The following is a 20,015-nucleotide window of genomic DNA, read 5'->3' on the forward strand; positions in this document are numbered from 1 at the left end:
CTTAGCTTTTAGTGAAGACTTTGGATCTGAAATTCGAACATGAAAATCTCAGGAGTCGGCTGACTGGCACTTGTGAACTGCTTTTGTTTTGGGCACCACGCGGCAAGAAAGACTGAAGAAAATGACGTCGGCTGCATCTTTTATACCCCTGGCGCACTGACATCAGGGAAGCGACAGCGACAGCAACCAATGCCGGACCTAGACTTTGGAATTCAGGCCAACTGAGGGTAGCCTGCCAGCAGGATAACCCAATTGTAATGGCTGCAACAGTGAAACACGAAGAACATCTCCCTGGCTGTAAAGGAGGCCAGAGGAAGAAGAGTTTGAAAAAAGGAAATGAGAGTTAAGGCCTTGGGAGGAGGCAGGGATGCCAGCAGAGGCACCATTAGAATCCTGAAACCTACAAAAACATGATCCTGAGAAGGAGTAGGAGAAGATGTTTTGAAGTTTATTGTGAACCCCAGGCTACGAAGACAGGAAATGGCAAAATGTAAATTTTGCAACAGGATCTCTGGAGAGGCAGCCTGAATCAGCAGGTCATCCAAGTAAGGAAATACTTGGATTCCCTGAAGCCTGCAAACAGCAATCACAGAAGCAAGATGTCTGGTGAATACCCTTGAGTCAGTAGAAGGGACAAAGGGCAAAGCAGAGAACTGCAAATGCCAGGAAGCAATGGAGAAACACAAAAACTTCCTGAAAAGGGGATGGATTGGAATATGGAGATAAGCATCCTTGAGATCCAGAGAGACCATATAAGCCTAAGGAACCAAAAGAGGAAACAGAGTCTGAAGGGACAACATTTAAAAAGTGGGCACCTTCAGAAAAGCGTTTAGATGAGAGAGGTCTAGAATTTTGTCGCCAAGTACCCTCTTTTCTGGGAACTAGAAACATTCTGGAGTAAAACCCCCTCCCTCTTTGGAGGACAGGCACCTCTTGAATGGTACCCTGAGCCAAAAGGTCTCAAAGTACCTCTGGAGGAAAAAGGGAGTTGGTCCTGAGGAGGCTGAGTAACGCCCTTAAAACAGGGATGGAATTTTCACACCATAAAATACCCCTGGTGAATAATGGACAGAACCCAAGAATCCTTTGTAATCTGAAGCTCAAACAGAAAGAGAGAGAGAGAAAAAGGCAAAGAGAAAGAGGAACATAGCTGGGAAGAGATGGACAGTCAGACAGCACCTAGTTCATCTGGGAAGGAAGACTTCTGAGCCCCTGAAGTCTGAGTAGCCTTAGCAGGAGGAGCCCATTTGCCATTCTTTTTGACCTTAGTAGGAAGGAGAGATTGCCTGCAAATAAAAGGCAGGCTTACTTGGGTAGTTTTTTTTTTTTGAGATTTAGGAACAAGAGATACAAACACATGTTTGAGTTCCTGTAAGGCCTTCCCCTTATCCTGAAAGGACTTAAACAAACCAGCAGCAGCTTCCCCAAACAAGTGCTTATTATCAAGAAGGGCCTCAATCAAATTAGCCTTGATATTATCAGGCAAAGGTTGAAGGTGAAGCCAAGAATACATGCTCATCACTGATCCAAAAGCAGTAGCCCTAGAAAAGGCATCTGCTGTATCATAGCTACACTTGGCGGAATGACAAACCACCTGAGAGGAAGTCCCTAACAGGGAAACAGCAGAAGTTTTACCCTCAGAGTCTGGGAGATCAGAAATAACCTGACACACCTGAGAAAGGAGACCCAACACATACCTGGGCATATGGGTCTGATAATTAATAGCCCTAAAAGTAAAAGTAGCCAAGGTGTAAACCATCTTACCTAGCTTTTCCATGGTTCTGCTATCTTTATCAGAAGGCAATAACTTGGGCGAAAGAAGCAAATGAGAAGGCTTGTCAGAGACTACAGACACCACTGAGGGGTCAGCAACAGAACAGTTGTAAAAAAAAAAAAAAAAAAAATACAGTCCTCAGGCACCCTATAAAACCTATCAGGTTTCTTGGGAGCAGGGGACAGAGAATCAAGAGTTTTAGAGGCATCGGAAAATGCATCCAACAAAGCAGAATAGGAGGAACAGCAGAAGGTTTTGGAGATTCTATCTGCAGAAACTCATAGTATCTCTTATGGATTTCACAGACCTAAGCACAATCCCATTTAAAAAAAAGTCCATCATCCTGGAGAGTGTGTCCCCAAAAGAAATTTCTTCAAAGGAAGTATCAGGACTGGATAATTCCTCTTCCTCTGACCCACAGTCCAAAGGAGAAGGTATTTGGGAAGAGTAAGCAAGGGATTCCTCATCAGAATCCAACTCCTCCTCAGAGGAATCCTGTTCCCTGGACTTTTTAAGAGACCATGAAGGGCTGGAACAGAAACCCCCCTGGGGAGGCTTTAATGCCATTAAAGCATTAAACAAACCTTGAGTGAAGGCCTGCCACTCACTCTGTGGATCCCTAGGAGCAAAAGATACATGTTTAGTTTTTTGTTTTTTCTTTAATGGGACTTCTACCCTGAAAAACTTAGAAGGCTCTGACCCAGGATGGCATTCAATAACAAAAGTTGGGACTTCTTCCCCCAAAAAAAGAAATTTGAGGAAAAACCCTAGGCCCCTTGGAAATAATCAACAGTGGCTTCCCCTGAATGCCCAGAACAGACATCTGCATCACCTCATCAGAGATGCTGAAAGCCTGATCCCTGCTGGCCTCCAACCCAGTCATGGCACAAGAATCTGAAAACAAAGCCAGGTGAACCTCTGGGTTCTCACTGACCTTGGGAGAAAAGTTCAAACGAGGCTGGACAGCAGAAGATTCCAGTCTTGGTTTCTTTGCCTTCTTCTTCCCTAACTGCTGACCCTCAGGGTGGGAAGTTCATTCCATGCTATCCTTTGTGAGAAGCTTAAGTTGCTGATTCTCTAGATACAAAGCAAGGGAAGAATGCCCACCTCACAGAGTCTTCCATACAAAAGCCTGACAGATACAGCAGGTCATATGGTTATGAGAGGCACCTAGACAAAATAAACACTGTTCATGGTAGTCTTTATGGGGAATCTGTCTCCTGCACTGGCATTTATCCTTCCTGGATGATATTAACCTCCAGAAGCAACCAAAAATAAAAAAAAAATGAAATCCCAATGGAGCACTTATCTACAAAGGATCGCAGACCAACAAACAGGACATAGACGTTCAGACTGAGGATCGAGAGATGCATTTGAACAGGCAGCATAGAAGTTCTAAGGATGGTACGTCTGGACATCACCTTTATGCTCTATGCTATGCGAGGAGCATACATGTGATGTACAGTGTACCTTAAAGTAACAGTAGGCTTATGTATACTGGCAGACGGGCTAGCCAAGGCAGGGAATCTCAATGGTTGCAAACATTGCAACACATTAACGGAAGGACATATACAGGTATTTTATGTAGTGATGCTGTTTTTCAATTATTTTCAGAGTTACAGATAAAAGTGATCCACTTACACTGGTCCATATATAACAAAATACATTTAATTGAAATAATGAAGTGCCTCATTAACTTAAACAGTGTTTCAAGTAGAGTTAAATGACACGATTCGGTATAACAGGAACTTTGTGTAACCATAAAGAAAACTCATGTATACTGTTATTATTATATTCTATACTTCCTAAAATACAGAACACATCAGGCTACACCAAATCAAATGAAATTCTGCATGATACTGTATTATATATAAAACAGTTGAGACAGTATAAAACAAGACCTATGGAAACAAAAGGAAAACAGCCATTAGGTTTCACCAAGTATCATCCTGCTGTAATCAGTCAAAAAGCTTCAACTTAAAGAAACAAACTGGCTAAAACAAAGAAAATATGTGTTTAATGGGGAACGCCCACACCACTCCCTATGTGGGGGGCTTTGCCCCCCCCCCTCCACCTCCATTACTTGTTGATACTAATTCTATGGTTGCAGGACCACAAAGAAAAATGAAACAGCCAAAAACAAAATGACTGCTGGTGCATAAAGACAGACCATACCTGTAGCGATTCCTTATGGAAAAGTGGGAATTATGAACTGTACGACAGTGTAGCATACTCAACGAGCTGAAACACAGTCCAGGTTATACTCAATCACCTGCAGGGGAGCTGAGTCATTATCAGCTGTTACATGAGCCATGCAGCAAACATGTAAATGGCATTCACTATCAATAGTATCCATATCAAAATACCACAATGCAAGCTAATTACTAGGGTTTCGTATATGTACAGTGGCAGGTCACGTAATACATGCCAGTCACTATGCCTCACATGAGCCCAAAGAACCATTACTTTTCTCAGATATTAAGACTTTGCTCAGAGCATGCCAGTCCCACATGGAAATGTAGCACTATATTACCCTTATCTGCTCACCTAAAGCATATAATCCTATTTTTCAAATCCAGACAGATCACAAATTGTGTATTTAAATGTTTTGCTATGTGGGGAGCTGCATACATTACCTTTCCTGGGGAAATGCAGCAATATACTACCCTTATCTGATCATCTAAAGCATACACTCCTATTTTTCAAAGCCAGACGGATCACACATTTTGTACTTAAATGTTTTACTATGTGGGGAGCTGCATACATTACCTTTTTCTGGTTTCGCCATTCTTCTGCTTTATATAGATTTTCATATACTTTCTAAAATGTCTCCAATACCTCTACAGGGTCTTTGGATATTTTTCTTGTCACATGTTCCCTAACTTTGGCAACACCCCTTTCTATTTTTCTGTTGCCAAATTCATTGTATTAAGAGCGTCTGTGCTCTAGATTTATTAAAAATATTTGCTTAACAGCAACTTTTCTAACCTCATGCATATTATCTAAACACACATTTATTTTCTCCTTTAGCACTCAGCAAGTACTCCTCTTCTTGCCCTTGTAAGATTCCCCTTCCTCTGTAATATTTCAACATATGACAGTTCCTCTAAATAACTCCAATTACTTCATCTCCATACTGGTTTCTCGTTTCTACCATATTTTTAAATTCCATTTTCATTTCATTTCACTTCCTAGCTCTCTCTTCTGAAACAATTTGTATCTTCCCTAATAACATATTAATCATTTTCACTAAAACTCCTTAAATTCTTCTCTTTTTAGCAAATAAGTTGAAAAGCACTGGGTTTTTTTTTTACTTGATTACCATGTGCCTTTATCTTACTCTTTATTGGCACATGATCTGAAATCGTTACTGGATGTGTCGCAAAGTTTTCAATTAAACACCTATGATCCTGTGAAATACAGTTTCTATCCAGTCTAACCCAGCTATTGTACCTTGGGGAATAACATGGAGATTCTGCCTAGATTCAGGGTAGTAAGCTGACATCTTCCATTCCAAAAACTTGCATATATTTTTCGGAAATCTACCCCCTTTTGTTACAGTTTCCTCTCTAGGTCCACCTGATATATCTTCACTAGTGCAAATCAGGTTCCAGTCCCCAACCATGAATAATATTCCTTGCTGAAAGCTAATTACCTCTCCCATAATTCTCTTATGCTTCATAACAGCAATCTCAGGTGGAATATAAAACCACGCCAGTATAATCCGCATTTCCTAACAATACTCATTATTGGTGCAGATCTAGCATTACTGTCTTTATGTCATCTGCTATCACTACTACTGCCCCTCTGGCAACTGGTATTACTGTCCTCCCTTTCTTTTACCCCTGATACAGTGCTGAATATCCATTATGAAATACTTTCTTTGCGAATTTAACATGCTCATTTCTATACAAGCATGCCTAGTGTAAAATTGCTATTTACACGTTACACTTATTAATATAATTCAATACTCTTTGCTTCTTGTCCATACGGCAGTCAATCTGATAAGAAGATATTGTTTCCACATATTCGACATGACAGTTGTTTGAATGTGTTTCCAACCTGCCACTTACAGGCACAAGGTAATACTTTGCAGATTGATCTTATAGGTAACTGCCACTTCTCATCTCTGTTTGTACCCTTGTCTCATTTTTCCAGACTTTTTGCTTCAACAAAAACACTTAGGAAACCAAAAACCTAAATACATTGTCATTCATAACCCTTCCCCCCCTTTAACTCACAGCAAACACACAAAACTATATGCATTTTTCAAAAAGGGAAGTTATCCCTCCATGTAGGGGCAGTTGCCCCAATCAGTTAGCTACATCCACAGGCTTTACCTATTCTAAAGTCAAGTTTCATCAAGTTGGAAATACATGTTACAGCCTGTGCTCCCTCTTGCACTGACACCATCCATTCCTGTTCCATCTCTATTTCCCTCAGAGATGTGAAAAACAACTTACATGTTCTAAGTTACTGATTTTTACCCTTAAGAAAAAGTGCCCTGGCTATCCTTAAACAAATAAAGTAGATTATGTAACAATATATTTTATACTGAAGTGCTACATATGCTGCTAGAAATGCATCTTTTTGCAAACACATTCCTTTCAGTGTGTCCGACTTTATTTATTTTCATTGAAATGTTTGCCAGTATCCCTTCATGTATCAATTATAGTGCTTCTCAAACAAATGCCACAAAGTTCATAGTTCAGCCATTAACTGCTTGCACCTGTAGACAGATCATGTCCAGTTGCAAAGCTTTTCTGGTGGAGAGAAAAAACAGCTACTAGTTTTACAAATGCTTGAAATAGCTCTTCTCAAATGCTAGAAGCGATCATTCTATGTTTCCATTTTGTATATTTGCTCAGGAAAAGAAGGAATACTTTTCCTCTTGTCAGTAGCACAAACCAAGAATATTGGACTACAGCTTCATTTGTACAATGCCAGGGGAAACCACCATAATTTAACACTTACATCAGTATACTTCCACGTCCTTCCTCAACAGCCAAATATCACATTATAATGTTTATATTTTGCCTTTATCTTGATGCACTATAAACCCCAGATACAGTATATTAGATCAGCAAAAGCCTTTTCAGCGAATGGCTCTGCCAAATGCTCATTGTCGAAGCCTTTTTCTGTTGAATAGCCATTTCAGCAAATTTTTTCCTAGAGGAAAAACTCACTTGGCCATCATCAGGAATTTGCCCTTTTCCCCACCATCTGGCAATCTCGGAGTTGGTATGTTTAGTTAAGGAGTGTGTGAGGGCACAGCCCTCAACTTTGGAGGGTTTTAAATTTTGTGAAGTTTTACGCTGGCCAAGTATTTTTTCCCCTAGGAAAAAATTCACTGAAATGGTCAATCGATGGAGCAAGGTTTAGACAATGAATGCTTGGCAAAGAAACGTTCACTGCATAAATGCATTTGATCCTCCAGGAAAAATATTCTAAAAACAGCTTGATATAGCATCTTGAATCTCACACTTACCTCAATACCCTGCAATTGCAGGGATAAACTTGCTTCTCTTCTGCTTGGTGTACAGTGAATAATTTTCCACTCTGGTGTCCCCAAATATTAATGCTTTTCCCTTCTTCCACAGTGTCATCAGCTGAAGCTATTTCTGTTGGTATTACTGCATGTGTACTAGAACAGGTTTTGACTTCTTTCTCATGGCCAGATTTGGAGCATTCACACAATGTGCAATATAAATTAACAAATCCTGCTGAGGAATACCAGTCAAGTTGCTTATTTGTACTTTCAAAACATTAACGCACACTATTCCTTCCAGTTTCACTGGTACAGCAAACATCTCAGGTTTTCTCCACAAGCTCTGTATTCTAACTCTTCTATTTTTTAAAACAATTATTTTTGAGTGGCCTCATATTCAACAAGTCTCTTCTTCACTTCAATCTCTTGATTTTTGCAGTTTTATCAGCTTACCTGAACACACACTTAAAACGTCTTCTATTCCTTCCAGCCTTTTGTCATTTGATTTTATATATTCCTTTAGTTTCTCACAAACACTTCTAAATGTATTCGGTTTACTCTTTCTTATAAATTAACAGAAGCCATCTCCTGCACAAAAGCTGTAGATCTTTTTGCTGAACAGCTGCAAGACTCTTCCTCACCAGAGTTTTGTCTTTTCCTTTTCTAGTTGATTTTTCTCTAACTTTCACCAGATTTCTTCTTTTCAGATATCCAGGCAGTATGTAACTATCCAGTAACTAAATGTTACCCAAACTGCCAGCTTCCACTAGTTTATTTTACTCATTTTTTCTTTTCACATTTAGGGAGCTCTAATCAATCTACCCTTCATAGTGTAGCCATCTTGGAATCCATAAGCAAAACAATTCTTAAAGCTTTTATTAACCATTTGTCCTATACCTCCCCTCCGTGTACTACACTGTCACTTCCCTATTACTTTCATTTTTTTCAGAAACAGATTACTTTCTTTCTGCCTTGCCTTGCTCATCCATTCCTAAAACATCTTCATAACTACCTTTGGGTATGCTTTAAATGCAATATCATTTTGTGCCACAGACAGTCTCTCATTCAGTTTCCGACAGCATTCCAAAGTCTGTATGCTACAAACAGATACAAACAGATAATCTCATTATGGTGCACTTTCCATTTTTACTTGTCATACTTATGTATGTTCTTAAATTAATTTATGACATTGGATCTCTTCCAAAACTAATTTTACTTTCATTTAGCATTTTGGCTTGAATCTTCAGCAGCTTAGACAACTAGGTTACTTTCAGCATCAAAAGCAATTGCCCAGTCTTTACTTTTTATAATTTTTGCTTCTCCATTCATGCTCCTAACCATATATATGCAAAGTCAGTGAAGTAGTCCTTCAAAAATAACAAATAAGTAGTCAACATGCCAACCGATCAGTGAGAAGGATCTCTACAGTCGATACTATGATTCCTTCTGTCATGATCACTGATGATGTGACATCTTATCTCCAAGTACAAAAGAGACATTTGTAATTGCAAATTTTCTGCTCTACTCTGAGTTATTTGTACTTAAATATTTATTTCTTTATTTATTTAACATTTGTTTACCATTAAAGTTTGACTTGAAACGAAGCCAATTTTCAGCAGAGGCCTGGGGAGAAACCCTCCAGATGCATGTCTTTATAAGGTGGGAAGAAACTGGAGTACCTGGAGAAAACCCACACAAATGCAGGGAGGACATGCAGACTCCGCACAGAAGGCACTCCAGTCGAGAATCGAACCGGAGAACCTCTTCCTGTGAGGCGACAAAGCTACTGCTGCACCAATGTGCCGTCCAATAAATACAAATATAATAATATTAATAATATAATAATAATATTAAATATAAGGGCTAAAAGATTACTGGGAATGAATGGCTTGGATTCTAAGATCAAAATGGATCAATACCCAAGTAAATATCTATGAACCTATAAAATGTGAAACATGAGGGTGTTGCAGATGCCAGTTTTAGGACAAGAATCACTGTGGCAATTAACTCATCATCTGCTGTGATGCACTCAAGGTGTGACAACAGACTTTAAATTCTTCTGCATGCAATATAGCCCTGCCCACTTCCCTCAAGCATGTGAAGCAGTTTAAATGGTCTACACAGGAGAAATTACACTATCCTATGTACTTCCTGAACTCACATTACTCTCCCCAATCCCTATGGAGAAGTGAGCAGGCCATGCCCCTTCACTCCTTTCCCTCACCTAGGTCACAATAAAGGCTTTACCCTTTCAGACACAGAACTAGGTAAGATAAGTTCAAATATATAAATCCCTGACTTTACACCATGGGTTCCAAACCTCCAGCTTGGCCGCTGGGGAAGCTGGCAGAAAGTGGAAAACCAGTGGCAAATGCAACTTGCCCATGCTGGCGAAAAGATACCAGAGTTGATCCAGGAGAATGGCAAATATGACCCAATAATGCACTGGCAGTACACAGTACCACAGCTAAGAACTGCATGCAAAGAAACACACAAATATCCCCTGAGACAAGCACAAAGCAAAGTCACAGCCAAGACAGGGGTATTAGGGCTCAAATGTGGATGAATGCACCACTCAAAATCCCCTGGCTTTCACCTCTGGGGGAATGAATGGGTCAATAAGATGGTTCAGTAGGGAGGCTAGATAGTCAAATGTAGAGCAGGAATAAAAAAAACAAACATTTTTTTTTCAATTTCTAGCAAACAAAGTCCTTTAATTTCTAAATTCGCTTTATTTTACCTGCTGCTAGGATTCCTACAGTGTGTCTCATGCATTCTTGCAGATCCTTAACTGTACTCACCTCTGCTAATTCAGATGGGTCTGAATTTTGCAAACTAAATATAATTTCTATGAAAAAAAATATTTGCCTATGTTGTTAAGTGCAAAGATATCATACTCCATTCCAGATTCATATTGTGCCTGTTTTCCAATCTGTTAAGGACATACTGAAAATCATATTTTTACACAGCTCTTATACGACACAGGAAATCATACTGGCATATAATGACCAAAGCCAATTTCACTTATGTTACTGTTTCTGCTTAAAAGAAATTTCATGCAGTATCTCTCTCTCAGGATTCCTCTTTAACTCTCTTCTCAGAAAAGACATGCAGCTTATAAAAATGAATGATGACCTGTACAACTTGAATGAAAAATGTTTATGATTTATGATATTTAAAATATATTCAAATTGGTCAGTAGAATTTAGAAATCTTATGGTTTATGGCAGAAACTGGAAAAAAGCAGATTGCGAATCTGAAGAATGTACATGAATTCAAGATAATTGTGAGAAAATGTCTGCCTTCTGAAGGATGGTTTACTTTTACAGAACTAAGTGTCCTTAAAAATCATAAATGCTAACATTTATACAGTGATTCTCAGTCACACTGCAACTACATTACTAATAAATAAATTCTTACGCTATACAGTCCTGCTCATCTTCTGCCTGGAAGTGGTACGTGCGGTTATCTAAACAAAAGAGATATAGGGAAAAACAGCTTTAAAATTTAGATACATGATCTAAAAATAAATAACGTCTAAGACTTCACATCTGCATTAAACTGTATAAAAATATAATGTGGGCATTCAGTTTAATTGCTATTTTAATACAAAAATATGTGACAAATGGCAGTTAATATACAGCACATACTTCAAGGGTTACTCCAGATTACCACTTGTAATTTTCCCATTAACTTGCTGCAGCACCAAAACATGGATTTCTCAGCATCAGTGACCCCAAAAGATTTATGTAGCCTGATTTTTTTCTGAAATTAAGCTTTAGCACCCCAAAACACCATGCCTAACATACTGCTGCACAATTAACCAAGACAAGCCCCTTCTACAATCAGTTCCAAATGTTAAATGGAAGAAAGACTGGTAGCTGAAAACACTAGAAAACCCACTGTTTGTCAAGTTACAGTAACACTTAAAAATGTTTGTAGCAGAAAAGATCAAGGGCCACATAAGTGTGTGGCAAATTAAGGAAACATTGTTGCTTACTTGGGTGAACACCAATTGTATTTTACTCTAAGAAGAAGGAGAAGATTAGTTTAACATTTCTTATTAACCTTTTCCCTCTTCAAGACAGTGCCTCATTGGAGTTGGTGTATATGTAGAGACTGGTGATGTGGAATCTTGCCCCTACACCTGAGGGATGCAGGGGGTAGTTCCCTGCAAAAAATAAGCTTTTGCGTGTTTTGCAACCCTTTGTGTGTTTTGAGTGCTTCTGTCTTGTGGTGGCTGTGACGACCCCCTACTCCGGGCTAGCAATCAAGGAGACTCAATCCTCACCACTGACTCTGATGAGGGACGATCACTAAGAGCAAAGATGGATTCACACAGTAAGCCCACATAAAACTCTATACTTTGGAGTTCTGTGCCCCTGTTTCCAGTAGTTGACACACACATTTGGATATCTGAAGTTCACATAAACACCTGGGAAAAACTGGCACAGATTTACTAGCTGTGCCCCTTTCTGAAGTAATCATGCAGCCACCAGTCAGCTACCCTAAGGCTCTTACAAAGGGTACCCAATTACATTGTGTAAAATTAATACGAACACAAATGGTAGGGTGTGACCAAAGCAGCAAGGCTTTCAGGAGTGGCCACAGTGTCACTTAAACAAGCATAAGTACTCTCAAGAGGTTAAAAGTATTCTCTAAAGGACTGGCCACAATGAAAGGTAGTAACATATTTAATGATAAAACAGAAAACAGGAGAATACTGAATACAATAAAGAACAGAGTTTCAGTCACAGAGATAAAAAATACAGTTGGATAGTTTCTCACAGATGCAGAAAACAATGCTAAACTATTTTCACTAAATGTCCCTGAATGACTAAATAATTGCTGCTCCCTGACTACTTACTAAAATAAGGCAAGCTGATGTGTGCTGAGTGTCCTACCACAGCCAAATCCAGATGATGTCTGTCTTAATCTGTGTGGATGTGTGAGATATCCTATCAGGTTCCAAAGTGCTGCTGTTAGAGTTCAAAAAAAAAAAAAAATGCTGGTTAGAGGATGACAATCATACCTCTAAACTGTCCAGATTTTTGCCTCATATTTTTGGTCTGTTCCTCATAAAATTTGAGATTTTCTGGATTTTTGCATCAAATCAGTGAGGAATGAATTTACTAAATAATGACAGACATTTGAGTTTCAGACTTCATATCCTTCAGAAAATGGATGGTAACACAAGGATTTTTATTCTAGCAACTTTCTAAGTTTATAGGAGCAATATTTAAAATTTGTCCCTATTTTTGGGGCTTTATCCCTCCATTATTTTTGGCTTTGCCCAGATTTTTTGTGCTAAGAGACTGAAAGCTATGCATCACCTCTGGTCACCTGACTCTGGTATAATACACACACAGAGCTTTGCTAAGATGTGTGGCAGCATCTGAAAGTTATAACACAATTTCAAACTTTCCACCCTTGCAGGGTTCTCTGATAAACATACACATTTGAACAGTTACAACAATACAACCTAACATACATGCAAACATTCTTTTTGTCCAGCAGGACCTACTGTTGATGCATTTTTAACACAAGTAACACAAATGCATTTTTAACCGAAACATCTGTACAAATCAGTGTGACAGTCAAATAACAAAATTCTTTACAAAACTCCAGCTAGCTATGCTGGCATATGTACACATGCACTGCCCTACTCTTCCTAGCACAGGTGGCACTACCACATAACATCACAGTGGCGATTATGTATCTGCCAATGTTGTGGAATACGATTTTAAACAGTAAATCCAAAGATTTGTGCTCAGGTTGAACCATTTGCCTTTGGAGAAAGACAGACTTCCTTCAGGTAGATGTGTGTGTGTGTGTGTGTGTGTGTGTGTGTGTGTGTGTGTGAGTGTGGGGGATAGGGTATGAGAGACAAAGCCTGGAGATGCAATGTTGGCTAGGAGGAAGAGCCATTCTCCTGTCCCCTGCCCTACTGCCAGCCCCAGACCCTGCATTCATTCTACTTTTTCAAAGACCCTTTTACTCTTCACCCAATTCTGTTTAAGGTTGCTTTCTATAAAAAAAGACAAGTTGGCCCATGATAGTGGAATAACTGCTCTTTTGCCTTTTCCTTACTCATCCAGTGTTGTAAATGATTACTTAGATGGGGGTCCCAAACAAAAGGTTTTTATCTAAGGGTGCACTTAAGAACTGCCCTTTTACATTTTCTGGTAAATGCAGGACTCTAAGCCACTCTTGTTACTTAATAATTATACCTGAGGCTGCTCTAGTACAAGCATCAATAGAACTAAAGCAAAGCTGCAATTTACTGCATGTTTACTGACCTTTACTGCAGGGTAGTAACGTTTTAGCAGTCTTTGTTTTAGACCTGTATATTGTATCTTCTCCACCATATACTCCTATTGTCTTAAAATATCTCACAATATACTGCAAAATATTTAGGCCTGACACTTCATATCTGTTATACGTACAGTAAAGAAAGCATACATTATTTTTCAAATCTGTGCAGAATATGATGGTCCTTACTGCTGGGAAGGTTGTCTTGAGTGAGTGCCACTCTGGCTCTCCTGACAGCATCCAGTGAAATGATTCATGCTTCTGTAACTGGGTTCTTGTTGAGATACTTGAATTTTTATTATACTCTGCAGAATTTTCTGGGAGCTGGTAGTTGTAAGTCTGGATCCAGCAAATTATAAAATGCATCTTCAAAAGGGGTGTGACTGCAGAACTGGGCTTCATGATGCCCAACAGTTCCAGATTCTCTCTTACAGGTGTCAGTTAGCTCCTTTGCCACCCATTTAAAAATGTTTGCACATCAAACTGAGCATTTATTTGAAGAAGAAATATGTAGTTTCTGCAATTCTTTGGAACTGCACTGTTGGCAGTCAAGCACTATTTGCTTTTGTTGTCTTAATGGCTTTCTGGTCTGCTGCTGTTTCACTCCAAATTGATTACAATGGTTGGGTATGTCACTGGCCTAAATACATGCCAGTGGTACAGAAAAGGATACATACTCATAGTATGCCGCTGCATAGAGCTGCAGTGAGGTTTGAAGTATGTCTCCAAGCATTGCGAGACCCATAACGGAACCAGTGTGCAATGGTCTAACAATACACTGAACTGCATACCTGGAGGAGACCAAGCAGGCAGTTGGCATGCAAATGAGTTTCTACAGTATAGCCTGCCATTCACAAACATATTAATGGCAGACTACACTGTGGAATATAGGCAGGAAATTATGGAAATGCAACTGTAAATATGTTCATAATGCTTAGAATAATTTGGTCAGTGAAACTAAGACACCATAATTTGTGCAGAAATAACAGTTGTGTAAAATCTTACCATAACCTTAGTTGTCCTTCTCCTCTATGTTGCAGTATTCATGTGGGAGATCCTCCACCCTAAGCGACATGCATCTGGCCAGCATACAACAGCTTTTAGCTACTGCAAGTATGTGGGACAGTGCATGTATGGCTTGTCAAACTTCAGCCATAAAAGGACGTCCACACATACAATCCTAAAATTGAAATGCCCCAGGAGGAACACCAGTGTGAAAAAGGAAAATAATCTGCCATCCAAGGAAAAGAACAAGGTATAAGGGAAGAAGGGAGGGATAGACTACAACATAGAAGAGAAGGACATCTATGGTTATGATAAGGTTCTGCACAACTATTCTATGTCCTTCTATTCTAATGTTGCAGTATTCTTAACATGTAGGAGAGTACCAAAGCTTAGAAGGGGATACCTGGGAGAAGGAAGGAGCAGAGGAACTTTCTAAAAAGCCATGAAGAATGGCTCTAACAAACCCAGCCCTGGATTAAGAAATACTATCCAGCTTGTAATGCTTGGTGAAAGTATGAACAGAAGACCAAATGGCAGCCTCCAAAATTATGTTAGTATCCAAACCCTTAAAGAAAGCACCAGAAGAAGCCACAGACCTAGCGGAGTGAGCCTTTACAGGAACGGGGAGACTCTTACCATGAAATCCAAATAAAACCCAAGTTGTCTATGCACATTTAAGGTGTGTAAGATCCTCTCAGTGCAAGATTGTGTAGAAGGGAAAAAAGTGGGCAATTGAATAGACTGTTTAAGTAACAACTCATTCATCACCTTGGACATAAAGGAAGGATTGGTATGCAAGTAGACCCTATCCTTATAAAAACAAGAAAAAGGTGGAAAAGCCATAAAAAGCTTGAATCTCAGAAACCTTCCTAGCAGAGGTTAAAGCTAGTTAAAGAATAGTGTTCCAGGTACCAAATTTTAAGGAAGCTGAAACTCCTGGTTCAAAAGGGGCTACAGTTAGCTTCTCTAACACATAATTCAAATCCTAAGGAGGAGGAACTGGTTTCCTGGGAGGATTAATGTAAAGGATGTCTTTGAGAAAAAGTTTTACTTCCGGTCTAGAAGCTGAAGGTGGAGTCAATGGCAGACAAGCAGAAATGGCTGCCAAGTGAACTTTAACTGAGGAATAAGCCAAACCACTATTAAGTAACTCACACAAGTAGGAAAGAACTGAGATATCCACTGAAAGTGGATCTAGATTACATGAAAGACACCAAGTAGAAAATCTCTTCCATTTAGATAAGTAAGATCTTCTAGTACTGGGTTTTCTGGCTTCCTGCAGTACCCTAAAAGTACATCCTCAGAAAAAAGATGTTTGAAAGGAGTCAAAAGTGTATCACCCAAAGAGTCAGTTGTAAAGTTGATAGATGTGGATGAAGCAGAGATCCCTTATCTTGTGCGAGAAGGTCCACTCTGTGAGGGAACTTGTGATGACTGCCCCTGGCTAAATGCAGAAGGAACCAATGCTATCTTGGCCAAAAGGGAGCCACTAGCAAGGTTTTTAATCTTGAGCAGAACATTCTGAATGAAAGGAAAGGGGGGAATGCATAAAGAAACATCTCCTACCATGAGAAAGATAGGGCATCGACCTTCCAAACTAGAGGATCCAGGATTCTGGCACAAAAAAGAGGAAGTTGTCTGCACAGAGGGAAAGCAAAAAGATGCACTAGAGGAGTACCCCAGTGATAGACCAAGACCACAAACACATCACTGTGAAGTATCCATTCATGGGACTGAGTCCTGGACTTGCTTAGGGTGTCTGCCACAAAATTTTGTGTGGATGAAATGTAAACTGCTTGAAGAGTTACTTTGTACTGAACTGCCATGTTCCAGGTCATCACAGCCAATCTGCAAAAAAGATATGACTTTGTCCCCCCTTCTTGTTTGCATATCAAAGGACTGTTGTGTTGTCCGTAAAAACTTTCAGAGGTACTGGATGAAACAGAGGATGGAAAGTCTGCAGAGCTAGAATGAGAGCCATCATTTTCTTGATATTGATATGCTCCTTCCTTTGAAAAGGAGACAAGACCCTGCACCTTTTTTTGATGCAGAGGTTGCCCCCCAACCTGTGGCTGAGGCATCTGTGAACAACTCTTGAGTTGGCTGAGACTGATGAAGAGGAAGGCCTGCATTCATAGAAAATTACTGACTCCATCAAAGAAGCTCTGATTTCAGGCATGGGAGAAGAGGAAATACAGATTCCAGAGGATGAGCATGCTGCATCCAAACTGATTTTAGGTACCACTGAAACTTTCCCATGTGAAGTTTTGCCAGGGGAAACCATAGGTATTGTGGATGCCATAAACCCCAGTAGTCTTAGAAACTCCCTGGCAGTTAGAGATGGAAGAGACAGTAGACTGTGCAAGAAGGAAGTGAGACAGAGAATCTTTTCTGGTGGAGGAAACGCCCATGAGATCTATTTTCAGCCTGCACCCTAGGAAAATGTGATCATGAGAAGGGAAAAGAAAGGATTTTTTGAAATTTACTGTGATCCCCAACCTTTGCAGGACAAAGATGGCAAACTGCAGATTTTGAAGTAAGCATTCTAGAAGAGGAGCCAAAAAAGGAGATTGTCCAGGTATGGATAAAACTGAATACCTCTGATCCTGCAATAAGCAATCACTGGGGCCAAACACTGTGAATACCCTTGGGGCAGTAGACAGACCAAAGGACAGGGCAGAAAACTGAAAGTGCAAGGAAGCCGCAGAGAAATGTAAACATTTTCTGTAAACTGGATCGATATGTATGTGAAGATATGCATCCTTGATGTCCAGAGAGACCATGTAGGCCTGAAGCGGAATTAAAAGAAACAATCTGTAAAGATAGCATGCGAAAAATTGGAACCTTTACAAAAGTGTTTAAATGGGAAAGGTCCAGAATGGGTCTCCAAGGGCCTTCCTTATCTAGGTACAATAAACATTCTTGAGTAAAATTACCTTCCCCTTTGGTCCAGAGAAACTTGCTGAATTTTACCTTGGGTAATTAAATCTTTTAGAACCCGTGGAAACAAATTTAGGAATGCCCCTGAAAGAAGGAAGACTTTTTCAAGTCATGAAATATCCATGTTGGATAATAGAGAGAACACAAGGATCCCGAGTTATACTTGTCCAAGCTGGGAGAGAGAGAGGGGTAGGCAAAGAGAAAGGGGGGGGGTAAGATCTGCAAGTGGTTGGTAGTCACACACTACCTGGCCTATCTAGAAACACTGTTTAGAAGTGAGACCTGAAACAGATGTCTTAGGCTGAGGAGGTCTTCTAACAGTCTTCGTAGTTCTGGAAGAAGAAAAAGAAGATGGACATGTCTGTCTCCTAACAAAAGAGGTCTTAGAAGGAAAACGTCTGTGGAATTTAGGGACAGGTGACAAAAAAATGCATTTTAAGTCCTGAAGTTCCTTTCCCTTTTCTTGTGAGAACTTAAATAAATCTGCAGCTGCAGTACCAAAAGAGCACTGTTATCCAGAGAAGCATCCATTAGTTTTGCTTTGATGTCATCTGGCAGTGGTTAAAGCCTCAACCAAGAATACCTTCTAAGGACAGAACCAGGAGCAGTTGCTCTAGGAGATGCTTCTGCTGCATCATAACTGCATTTGATTGAGTGTCTAGCCACTTGAGAAGAAGCTCCAAAGACGGATATTACCTGATTTTAATGTCAGAATCTGAAAGCTCTGAAAGAGCTTGACAGGCCTGTAATAGAAAAGCCAAGCAATACGGAGACATGTGTGTTTGATAGTTTGTCTCTCAGAAAGTAAAGTGGCAGAAGTGTATACCTTCTTCAAAGTCTTTTCATTATTTTGCTCTCCTTATTGGAAGGAAGAAGCTTAGAAGATGGTACTAACCTAGAGGATTTGTCTGAAGCAATGGATACCACAGCTGGATCAGCCGAAGGACATTTGTAAAGGAATCTGCAGTCATCAGGCACCTTATAAAATCTGTCAGGCCTTTTAAGTGCAGGAGCCTGTGAATCCAGGACCTTAGAAGCTGAAGAGAAAGCATCAAACAATTCTGGCAATACAGGTGGCACTGAAGAAGGAGAGTCCATTTTAAAATGTCATAATATCTTTTTTGCACCTCAGAGACCTGAGAGCAGTCCCATTTAAAGAATTCTCTCATCTTGTTAAGTTTCCTCAAAAGACATTCCTTCCACTGGAGAATCTGCATCACTGGATTCTTCCTCAGGGGAAGCATATTCTAAAAGGAAAGTAATTTGACCTGAATATGCCAAGGAATCCTCAGCCTGTTCCCCAACCCCCCTAACAGGGTAAGAAGTAAAGGAGGGAAAAGAAACAGTAGAAGAAGGCTTAAGAGCCATTAAAGTCTTAATCAACCCCTGTGAAAAAGTATCCCAATCTGATTGAGGCGATTTAGGGGTTGAAGGTGCTTTATTTTTTGTTTTTTCTTAACATGCAACTCTGCTAGAGGGTAAATTGAAGGACCCAGTTTAGGCCTGCCTTTAACGACTGACACCAGGTCTTATTCCCTAACAGGAGTCTGAGGTATGTCTCTGGACTATTTCGTCATAACAAATTATGGTTCCCCTTGTCTGTCCGTCCAATACAGATGTCTGCAATGCATCTGAGGATGTGCCTATGTCAGACTTTTAATGGTCTCTGAAGTGGTACCCGCCGAAGAACCAGACCCAATCTCCAAACATCCCTCCAGGTCTTCAATAACCTCAAGGGATACGTCAGCAGAAAGAGGCACAGCAGAAGAGTTCAGGCCTAGGCATACTGACCTTCCTCTTAAAAGTCGGCACGGCCAAAGGACCCATAGAACCCTCCATAACACCCTTAACAAGTCTCTTCAAATGTTGGTTCTCTGAATAAAGACTCAAAGCCGAAAGACGGCTTTGCAAGGTATTTGGGGCAAAGGCCAGAAAAATAGCACAGGAACGGTGGTCATGACTTGGGCCTAGACAAAAAAGACAAAGATCATGATTGTCCTTATGTGGAATTTGGCTTCTACACCTACACTTGCCCTTCCTAGATGACATGAACTAAACAAAAAAGGCAGTAGCAATAAAAAATGAAAACCCCAACAGGGTACTTATCTGAAAGCTGGAAGCAGCAAATGGAATCAGGCAGTAGTCCGATGTATAAGTCAAGCATTCCGAATGGGAGCACAGAAGTTCTGAGGATTGTACGTGCAGATATCCTTTTAAGACTGATGTTCGACAAGCCATATGTGTGATGTAGTAGCTAATAGCTGTTGTATGTTGGAAGATGTTGCGGAGGATCTCCCACAAGTTAAGAATGCTGCAACACTAGAATAGAAGGATATCAGGCTGGTATCAGAGATGCAAATAATAGTGAAGTGTTTCCCAGAAAACCACAGCTGAGAAACACCAATCATTATTACCTGGACTGACATGATACACTTTTATTTTATTCACTGTTTGTTAATCAGGGTAGGGTACTGCTCTAGATCCCTTTCTTCAGGC

The 20,015-nt window shown here is 40.0% G+C and overlaps 1 protein-coding gene across 4 annotated transcripts in view; it reads right to left on the reverse strand.

Annotated features, from left to right (window-relative positions):
- The window catches only part of ASAP1 (ArfGAP with SH3 domain, ankyrin repeat and PH domain 1), a 2,547,392-nt gene that overhangs the window by 788,701 nt on the left and 1,738,676 nt on the right, over positions 1-20,015 (reverse strand). For all 4 annotated transcript variants that reach the window (XM_044067036.1, XM_044067034.1, XM_044067035.1 and 1 more), the window contains one exon: positions 10,683-10,731. In XM_044067036.1, the coding sequence (XP_043922971.1) occupies positions 10,683-10,731 (49 nt within the window). The remainder of the gene's footprint in view (positions 1-10,682; positions 10,732-20,015) is intronic.

The sequence above is a fragment of the Protopterus annectens genome, chromosome 3.part1, assembly GCF_019279795.1.
Source record: "Protopterus annectens isolate FY-2018-M chromosome 3.part1, PAN1.0, whole genome shotgun sequence".
Lineage (NCBI taxonomy): Eukaryota > Metazoa > Chordata > Ceratodontiformes > Protopteridae > Protopterus > Protopterus annectens.